Raw genomic sequence first — 10,625 nt, 5'->3', positions numbered from 1 at the left:
TACATAAAATGAATTTTGATTGTGAAGTCATTCTACCTTTTATTTTATCGAAAGGTTAGTCACTGTACCCACACATTGTTTTCTTCAAAGTTTTAAAAAAATAATTTTTATGATTCCACTTCAGATTCTTTCTTTGATTATTAAGTAGCTTTGGCATTAACCTGCTTACCATTTAGGTTTCTGATTGTTTAGTCTTGTGAATGTTTATTGAGACTATAAAGAACAACAACAGTCTAATTTAACTATATTAAATCATTTTGTAGTCTTTGTCTTTTGGCAAGCATTCAGCAATATAGTTCTGTCCCTACAGGATATTTTTCATTTAACATAAATTTTTTTTTGTTTTTCTAGGTTAAAAAATGGCCATACTTTAGTAACTAATCAGCCAAATGCTTTGCTTATGAAAATTTTACCATCATTCTTTTTTCCCTATTGGATTGAAAAAAATGAATCCAGATATAGAAGAAAGTATGGGATGTTGGAAAAAAGTACCTGTTAAACAGTGGAACATCTAATAATTAATTTGCAAGAAATTTTAAAGAAATAAAATTGTTATGCTTCGATTTTGGTATGGTATTGACTCTCTAGCACATAGGTAGCCCTCCAAAAAAATCATCCAGTTTTCTAAATTATGGAAATTTTGTGGAAGACGTTGACCTGGATTTTGAGCCTCATCATGGCTTCATCGGAATTTCATAGTGACCACAGGCTTTCATACAGTTCTCAAGGTAGGAATCCTGCTTTTGAAAGTGACAAAAAACTATTGCTATTAATTTGACGAGAAAAGATTCTGAATATTTAGTTTGGGTGAACATTTTCTTTGGGATATGTAGTGATAGGAGTGGAGGCCGACTGCGTCAATTCAGTGCTAGTTTCATAAATCTTGAGGGCTCTAAGTAGTCTAACTTGTTATACTAATATTTAATATCTAGTGTATTTTAGAGTTGACTGGTCTTTCTTAGAAGATGATAGACCCGGACCTCTTCTTCTTTTGAATCCTAAGCTTTAATAAGCTCATTTGTTGCTAAGGGTTACAGGCAAGGTCATGTTCAAAAGGAATCCAAGGGTTTATGTTATAAAAGAGCAAGAAACTGGTACATATTCTGATACGAAATCCCTCTAATATGGACCCTTAGTGAAAAAATACTTTCCAAACTTAAGAATTCTGATATAAGAACTAGAATCTGAGTAAAAGAGTAAGAGTGTTAAGAAGTTCAACTTCTCAAACTCTAATCCATTGGCCCCTAATTTGAATCCATAGAATTGAACTTTATTTATTTATTTTTTAAGATTTTATTTATTTATTTGAAAGACAGAGAGACAGAGATAGCAACAGAGAGCAGGAGCTGGGAGGAGAGGGAGAAGCAGGTTCCCCACTGAGCAGGAAGCCCGGTGGGGGGCTCTGTCCCAGGACTCTGGGATCATGACCTGAGCCAAAGGCAGAAGCTTAACTGACTGAGCCACCATAGAATTGAAACCAGGCGCCCTATAGAATTGAACTTTATATCATAGAAAATATCTTAACAGAGATCCCTGGAGTGAATGACATTTTGTTTTCCATGGACATGTCCAATCCTTATAGATTTATTAAAATACCTTTTTGATTGCCCTCCCATGAATGTACAGTAACCAATAATATTTTGGTGCAGATGAGCCAGATTTTCAAGGCTTTTATACATTGATGTATATGTCTAGAAGTCTATATGTATAAAATGTGGCTCTCAAAGTTTATTAATAAAGCTGTAGCATTTAGTATGAACTCTTATTTATAAGAAGTGAAATAAATACTGTCTTTTAATTTATTTATATTTGGTCATACTCTCATGGGAATTTATATTTGTGGGAGAACTCCATGTATAGACAGTGAGGCAATGGACAGACATTTGGTTTCCCTTAGTGGTAAACCTCACTAAAGGAGGATGTGGTTAAGAAGGTAGATTGGAAATATTAAGTATACCCAAATGAGGAAAATATGTGTAATAATCCTCTAAATTTTTTGTCAATCTAATGTTTTTTAACAGCTTTATTGAGATACAATAAACATACGATATAATTTACCTATTTAAAGTGCACAATTCAGTGGTTTATAGTATATTTGCAGAGTTATGCAAACATCACCACAATTTTAGAACATTTCAACACCCCAAAAGAAGCCCTGTGCCCATTAACAGTCACTCCCAAATTCTCTCCAAACCACTCTCCACCCCAGCCCTAAACAGCCTTAATCCACTTCTGTCTTGAGATTTTCCTATTCTGAATATTTCCTACAAAAGAATCATATAATATGTGGTCTTTTGTGATTGATTCCTTTCACTTAGCATAATGTTTTTAAAACGTTAGATAATGAACTTTAATAATGAAGGCAGTTATTATGAAGTTTCATTCATGTCATACACATATCAGTTCTGTGTAGAATAATACTCCATGTGTGAATAGACCACATTTTATTTATTCATTCATCATTTGATGAACATTCAGATTATTTCTCCATTTTGGCCATTATGAATAATGCTGCTATGAACAGTCATGTACAACTTTTTGTGTGGATATGTGTTTTCATTTCTCTCAGGTAAATATCCAGGAGTGGAGCTGCTGGGTCGGGTGGTGGTTCCATGTTCAACCTTTTGAGGAGCTGCCAGACTGTTTTCCTAAGTGGCTTCTGTATTTTCCATTCCAACTGATGATTTAAAAAATATTTCTACAAGGCTGTAGAAATTTGATATTAACTCCTTTGGAAAACTTTAACAAACATATTTTACCGGAGCTAAATTCTATTATTTTAAATCTGTGTACTTTTCACTGTTTTTTTTAATTTCACTATAAGATATTCATATTTCCTATAAGAATTTAGCTTTTAGAATCCAGTAAGAAATAAATATAAAAAAGAAAAATAGTCTTCCAAACTAATTTTAAAATAATGCTATTTTGAGAAATAATTGGAACATAATTCATCATTAGATTTTAAGCTTCATTTTGTTTAATATAACAGTTTTTGTTCATACCTCACATATAATGATGCTGATACAGTTTTTGTTGTTTATACTGCTACTTCTTTGTTCTGTTAAATTTTCTTTTCTTCCATGTGTTTTTTCTGGATTCTCTGCCTTGTGATTACAAAGAGGAATTCCTGACTTATCTAGAACACTACCAGCTAACTATTCCAATAAGGGTTGATCAGAATGGAGCTTTTCTCAGCTTTACTGTGAAAAATGATAAACACTCCAGGAGAAGACGGAGTATGGACCCTATCGATCCACAGCAGACAGTATCTAAGTTATTTTTTAAACTTTCAGCCTATGGCAAGCACTTTCACCTAAACTTGACTCTCAACACAGATTTCGTGTCCAAACATTTTACAGTAGAATATTGGGGGAAAGATGGACCCCAGTGGAAACATGATTTTTTAGACAACTGTCATTACACAGGATATTTGCAAGATCAACGTAGTACAACTAAAGTGGCTTTAAGCAACTGTATTGGGTTGGTAAGTAGATGTTATAATTTTTAGTTTCTGATGGGGAAATAAATTCACAATGTAAATGTCTTTCCTCACATTAATAATAGGTCACCCATCTATTCTTTATCCTTTATTAAGACTTTCTGTCTCTTGCTCTTTCCCTCTGTTTGTTAACACCTTTTTGTTTTACTTTGCTTTCTATTGAAACTGAATGGCCCATGTTGACTACTTTTGGTTTTTTAAGATATGATGTGCCAGGTTTGCCCACTGAAGTTACTGTTTTCTCTTTGGCAACTAATAAGGAATTTGTGAACAGATACTTTGAGACTATGTAAATACTCTGTTCCTCATCACACTTTTGCCCACCAGACTTAGTAACTCCTGCCTTTATTCTTATTTTGTTTTATGTTTCATTTTAAATCAAATGTAATATGTAAACATGTTTTTTTAAAAATCCCACTTTTCAAAGTGCCCCCCCCCACTTTTTTAAGTAGGCTCCACACCCAGTGTGGGGCTTGAACTAATGACCCTGAGATCAAGAGTCATATGCTCTACTGACTGGGCCAGCCGGGTACCCCTCAAAGGCCCTTTTAACCAATTCTATTTATAATTGTTCTATATAAAATAATTTCAATGTAGAGATAATTAGCGTTTTCTCATCATAATTCCTCACCCATTGTTTCAGTATTACAAGCCTTGCCCCATTCAAAGGAAAAGACTTCCTAATATTAATTACTGTTTGTCAGTTGTTCAAAATAATGTCACATTTTAGTTTGTGTTATATTTGAACCATGGCTTTCTTATCCAGGTTTTGTATTTCTGGAGTTTCTAATTACTGTTATTTTTGTCTTACTGTGAAAAAAATGATTTTTTTTTTTTTTTACCAGATGTTCAGTATTATTCATTTCCTTAGTCTTTTATATCTATTGCTTGGAATATATTCCATTCTTCTTTGGAGGCATTTTTTTTTCTTCCAATCTATTGGTTAATTTCTTGAGCTATTGTACATCTCTCATCTTGGGATTCTTTTTTCCTAGTTAGTTCTACATCCTCCTCTTTCTGAGTTTACATCCTTGTTTTATTGGAGACTATCTTCAAGTAATTATGTCAGAAAATGTGTCTGAGAAGTAGAATTTCTGAGTCCTTACCTATTTGAAAGTTACTTTATGTTGCCCTCATATTTGGTTACTAATTTAGCTGAATGTGGAATTCTGGTTTCAAAAATCATTTTTCTTCAAAACCATAGATGGTGGAATTGGGAAAGGGAAATATGGGGCATCAAATTTATGAATATGGTTTTATGTCTTAGGGAAAAATTTAAAGATCTTTTAAAAAATTAGCATTGATTCATTTTGGGGGGGGCAGATAGAAGTCTGCTTCTTGTTCTTTTCTTTTTTTTCCTAAGATTTTTCCTCAATGAAAGTGATATGATCTTCTCTTTATCCTTCCTATTTTAAGAATTTTATAATAATGTGTTAAGCTGTGGATCTTCTTTCCTTATCCTTATTTGATATTTAATGGATGCTTTCAATGTAAAGACACACCTTCAGCTTAGAGAAATTAAAAAAAATATATTTCCTTAATAATTTTCTCTTCCTGTTCCCCACCCCCTGCCTTTTTGTAATTGGTTCTTTACTTCCCTTGTCTTTCTCTTTTTCCTTCTTTTTCTTTTTTGTTCTAAGTTATATGAGATTTCTCCAACTTTGCTTTCTTTTCCTTCAATTGATTTAAAAATTACAAGCAGTCATACTCCTGATTTTCAAGAGATTTTCCTTTTTGATTGTTCATTTCTTTATATTTTGTTCTTATTTCTTAGTTATGTCCATAGTTCCCTTTCTATATTTTCCCTTGTTCACTCATCCATTCACCAAATACTTATAAGTACCTATATATAATAGGCACTGATCTAGGTGCTAGGAGTACAACAGTGAACAAAAGAGAAATTCCTGTCATCACAAAACTTACATTCTCGTGGAGGAGATACACAATCAGATAAATAAAAATCACAGTATGTTGGATAATGATAAGTTCTAAGGTGGAAAAAATATTGAATAAAGACCTAAGGAAAATGAGGAAGGGAAGCTGACATCTGAAGAAGAGGATTTCCAGGTGGAAATCTTAAAGTATGAAGATGTGATCTAAGAGTGTTTGGGGGACAGCAAGAAGATTGCCCTGGCTGGAACTCAGTGAAAGAAAAGAAGTGTAATGGAAGGTGAGGTTAGAAAGAGAACTGGGGGCCAGATGGTAGATTTTTAGAGGACACAGGATTAAATCAGTGATGACTCCAAGCTTGAGGCCTGGGCAACTAGAAGAAAGCAGCCATGAGTTGAGATCAGAAAGACTCAGGCATTAACTGAGATGGAAAACCTGGAGGAGGACCATACTGTGGGGAGGTGTATATCTTAAGTTCAGTTGGACATGTTAAACTCACAGAATTTCTTTGGACATGTTAAACTCACAGAATACTATGTTGTGTAAGATATTGTGTAAACTCACAATAAACTATGTTGTGTAACATATTGGATATGCAAGTCTGAAATTCAGGAGAGAGAGATGAATCATGGAGTTATAAATTTGGGAATCATCAATATAGAGATGACATTTAAAGCCAGGAGATTATATGAAATTGCTTGGGGGAGGGGGGAATATAGAGAGAATAAAGAAGAGGTTTAAAAAAAAAAAAAGGTTTAAGGAACTGAGCCTTTGGGCACTCCAGGATGTTAGGGAGGTCAGTAAGATGTTGAAGAGACAGCAAAGAACAGTGGGGTAAGGAAGCTGAAGGAAAACCAGACAAATATCCTAGAAGCTAAGAGGAGGAAGAATTTATTTCAAGAGAAAAATGCTGCTGAGTCAAAATAAGAGGACTGAAAACTGACCATTGGATTTATCAATGAGGAGGTTGTTGGTGACCTTGACAAAAGCAGTGGTAAAGTTACGGCGGCATATGGAAAGTAGGCAAAAACCTGATTGGAGTAGGTTTGAAAAGGAATGGGAGAAAAAAGTACATAGATATTTTAAAGTCTTTGAAAAAGTAAATGATCAGTTGCTAAAGGCAGAGTGGAATCAGAGGAGGTTTTGTTTTGTTTGATAAAGATGGGAGTGATTATGTAGAGAGAAGGAAAATTTCTCAAGTTCATCTATAATAAGAGGAAATAAAAAAGATTATATGATCATGAGGTGCAGGTAGGTATTTGTGTTGTAGGAGTTTGCAGGAGGTTGTACGATGTTTATCGGAATGGAAGATGGCAAGATGAGTTATTAGGGGATTAAGAAGAGACGAGAAAGAATGGAATATTTATCCAGGAGAACAGGATACTGAATATATTAGAGAAACATAATTCCGTGAAGCATTAAGGGCACTGTTGAGATTATGGTTATGAATTTAAAGTGAGACTAGTCAGCATCTCAATGTATTTTTCTCTGGCTAAATGAAGCTGCAAGGTTGCAGGCCCAGAGGAGCAAAACTGGTTTGATCAGAGTTGTGGGTTAGCCAAAGAAATTCTGTGAAGGGAGGAAAGGGCAAGGGAATTGAAGGTGGAACTGAAGTTGGATTAGGAGGGAAGTGAGGACATGAAGTAGGTGGAGGATAATGAAAAAGTGGTAGAATCATGAGGTCTTGGTGGGTATAAAAGGACTATCTCATAGAGGTGGGATACTAGAGGGATAGTCCTAGAAAGATAGAAGAATGGAATACTTGAAATTGAGATTTTGGCAGGGTTGCAAGTATTGAAAATACTGAACTCCAGGGTTTGACTGTGGGTATGAGTCTAAGATAAAGTGAATGACAAGGTATTTGATGGAGAGCAGGTCAAGGTATTGAGAGGGCAGGGGTTCAAGGAAACATATATGCCAGTAGTCCTTAACCTGGGGTCCATGAATGGAATTTGGGGGGTTTGTGAACTGGAACGGGGATAAATGACATCTTTATCTTTACTAATTCTTAACTGAAATTTAACATTTCCTTCAATTATGAATATAGATAACAAACCAATAAAGCAATAGCTGACCCCAATAGAAACTATAGATATTTTCATGTCATGTTACAGTTTTGCAGGTTCTTCAAAATACTATTTATGTTAGTCACCATTGTGAAACTGTGATAATTTTTAGATCCACTGCAGATCTTTTTATTTAAAGTATTAGAAAAAGCCATATGTGTTCTTATATTACATTTTTAAAAATACTTTGATAATGGTATTTCACTACAATGGTTTTCTTTATAATCCTATATATTTTTTCTGTACTTAAAATATTATCCTGAGAAGTAGTTCCTAGGCTTCTTCCCCACTAGATTTCTAAAGGGATCCAGGGCACACACACATAAATTTTAAGAACCTGTGACTTAAGGTAGTGAAATCAACAATTATTTCAGGAGTGATATTGCAGAGAGTGACAGTGATCCAGAAGCTAAAATCTTGAAAGAATGAGGAAAGTGCTTGTGGGTCATTAGGTAGCTACAATAGCAGAGGGAACCTGGTGATGGCATGAGATTAGAAGCTGGCAGGGCCTTTTGTGTTTTGTTTTTGTTTTAGAGGAGGAAGAGAGTGAGAATTGTTTAGAAACGGCAGTAAATCACAAGGATACTTACCCTACCTCCTGGTCCAATAGGAGGCATATAGGAGAGGAAGCAGAGGATCCACCATCCCAGAGGACTGCAGGGAAGAAAGAGTGTCATTTAGAGAGACCCAGGTGTTTGAGCAAGATGAAGTGAACGTTCACAAATGAAGCTGAGCATGAGTTTGAGAAGGCACAATGGAAGTGTTTTAAATGGTGAAAGGGGAGAGGTAGGAGATGGGGTCAGAAAACATGATGCACATAACCAGAGGAGGGATAGAATCCAGGGGATAGGTCTTGGGCTTCTTGTGGGGACTGGCATGTCAGGGAAAGGGGCATGATGATTTTCATCCTGATGGCCTGAGGCAGACCGTGTAGAGGTGAGTGGGGATGGTGAAGGACGTGAGAGAGAGCAGGGCTCTTGCTAGGCATGTGCAGATTTCAGGTCCTCCATCATCTAGCGTCCAGCACCTTTCTAATTTCATAATCATTTTCCCCTTTCTTCCCTCGAGCTCCAGTAGCTCCTTGCTGTTTCTCAAATACTGTATGCGTGCTCATACCTCATTGCTTTTGTTGTTATTCCCACTGTCTAATCTGCTCTTTCACAAGATATCTGTTTTACCTGCTCCTTCACTTTGTTCAGGTTTCTGTATAAATGTCACTTTATTAGAGAGGATGTCCCTGACCATCCTAAACAGTTTATGTAATTCTCTCATTTCTGATTGCTCTCTGTCCTCTTACCTTGCTTTTTTTTTTCTTAACACTTAACACTACCTGATTGATCATTTATCTAATGAATGAATCCCTTTTATCTAGGTCCTCCCACCAGAATGTAAGCTCCATCATAGAGCCAGAAGTTTGTTTTGTTCACTACTGTATCTCCACCACCTAGAATAGTACTTGCCATGTGACAGGCACTCAGAACATCCTTAGTGAAAGAATAAGTAAAGTCGGAAACAAACCTCAGAGGATAAGGGAATTATAATATAGTGCCTAATAATCTAAGCTCCAAAGTCAATTGAAGAGTTGGTTACTTAACTTTGCTTAGTCTGTGTTTCTCATCTTCAAAGTGGAGCTGATAGTACTACTTACTTCACAGAGCTATTAAGAATAAATGAGATAATGTGTATAAACATCCTACAGAGTACCTAACACTTAAAATCTCTGGAATTTTTCCCAAGTCTTTCCATACTTGAAATTAGAGATTTTGTTTACTTACCACACTACTGACTCTATTTTCCCCCAGCAACCTGAACTTCTTGTCTGGGACCTTTCAACATCCTTCTGCCCACAGGTTAGCAAGGTATGACTTTAGTGCTCTACCCTTTCTGGGCAGTACTCTCGACCCCACTTCTTACCGTTCTCTCTTACCAAAACTTCTTATACATGCTCTCTTTTCTGTAGGACCATGCTCAGTTTGCTATCACATTGTTCATCTTCCTGGTAGAGAAATTCATGCTCAGGTATTAGAGTGTGTTAATGGCATATTATGTTATTCCTGTCAGTATTTGCATTTGATTTAGGGACTCAAATCCTTAAAGTAAAGCATACAATGGTGAAAATAATGTGAAGTGACTAAGGCCTGCTTTTTTGTTTTTTGCATTCTTTAGATCATTTGGTGTAGGTGCCTGCTAACTTCATCTATAAGTTAGAGCAACTCTAATTATGTATTATCTTTCTTTCCAAACGTGTGGTACTTAACATGAATTTCCCCAGACAGAAGCATAGAGATTTAGATTCAAAGGGACCTTAGAGATTATCTGGACCAGAGATTTTCAGCTTTTTTCTTTTTAAAGCAGCAAGACCCTTTTCTCAAATGAAATGTTATATGGAAATGTACTATATAGATTAATAAAAGCACAGCTGATTGCTAAGCCCAGGAATCTAAGCCCTATAGGTCTCCCTTTGTTGTCTGGGGCAATCCCCTGAGGGCACTTCCCTGGAACCCTTAGGGCTCCCCAGAGTGCTGTTTTAAAACCACTAATTTACACCAACCCTTTCATTTTTCCAGCTGAGGAAATACACCAAGAGAGTTTGTGTTTCATCCAGTGCTACAGGATAAATTAGTTGGATTAAGAGCAGTCCTCACATGTGCCATACTTAAGAAAACACTAATAGACCAGTATGGAAGTTCTTATTTCTAATACAGATAACTTTTACTATCTCATTTCTTTTAATCAACCAACTTTTATTTGGTCTTCATATTACATATGAGACACTTTCTATGGTTATCACTGATACAAATATTTAGAGACATAACCTTTTGCCTTAAAAAAGCAAATAGTATAGTTGGGAAGATAAAATATGCAGTTGAAAAGTTATGCCAAATGTAAATATAGCTTCCAGACTTGAGATGTAGCAGAGAAGTGTGACATTAATTAAAAATAAATTAACATAACATAATAAAATTAAAAAAAAATGATACCAATAATAAGCTCTGTTGGAGCTCCGAGGAGGGTGAAGCTACTACATTTGGGCTAGGGAAAGGTTTAAAAAGGAACTATGGTTGAGCTGAGTAACACTTGGCTATGTAAATAGGTGTAAGGAATATATCATATGAATAAGAGCAGAGCTTTGTGTGAAATACAGCTCCTTCATTTATCTCTATATAATG

General features: G+C 35.5%; 1 protein-coding gene across 1 annotated transcript in view; it reads left to right on the top strand.

Annotated features, from left to right (window-relative positions):
- Window positions 1–631: 631 nt before the first annotated feature.
- ADAMTS6 (ADAM metallopeptidase with thrombospondin type 1 motif 6) overlaps window positions 632–10,625 on the top strand; it is a 306,464-nt gene continuing 296,470 nt past the window's right edge. Inside the window, exons 1-2 of the mRNA XM_021702211.1 lie at window positions 632–728; window positions 3,120–3,484. Coding sequence (XP_021557886.1) covers window positions 632–728; window positions 3,120–3,484 — 462 coding nt within the window. The remainder of the gene's footprint in view (window positions 729–3,119; window positions 3,485–10,625) is intronic.

This window comes from Neomonachus schauinslandi, chromosome 7 (assembly GCF_002201575.2).
Source record: "Neomonachus schauinslandi chromosome 7, ASM220157v2, whole genome shotgun sequence".
Classification (NCBI taxonomy): Eukaryota; Metazoa; Chordata; class Mammalia; order Carnivora; family Phocidae; genus Neomonachus; species Neomonachus schauinslandi.
Note: the sequence above shows the minus strand (reverse complement) of the source record. Positions and strands in the feature narration are given on the sequence as shown.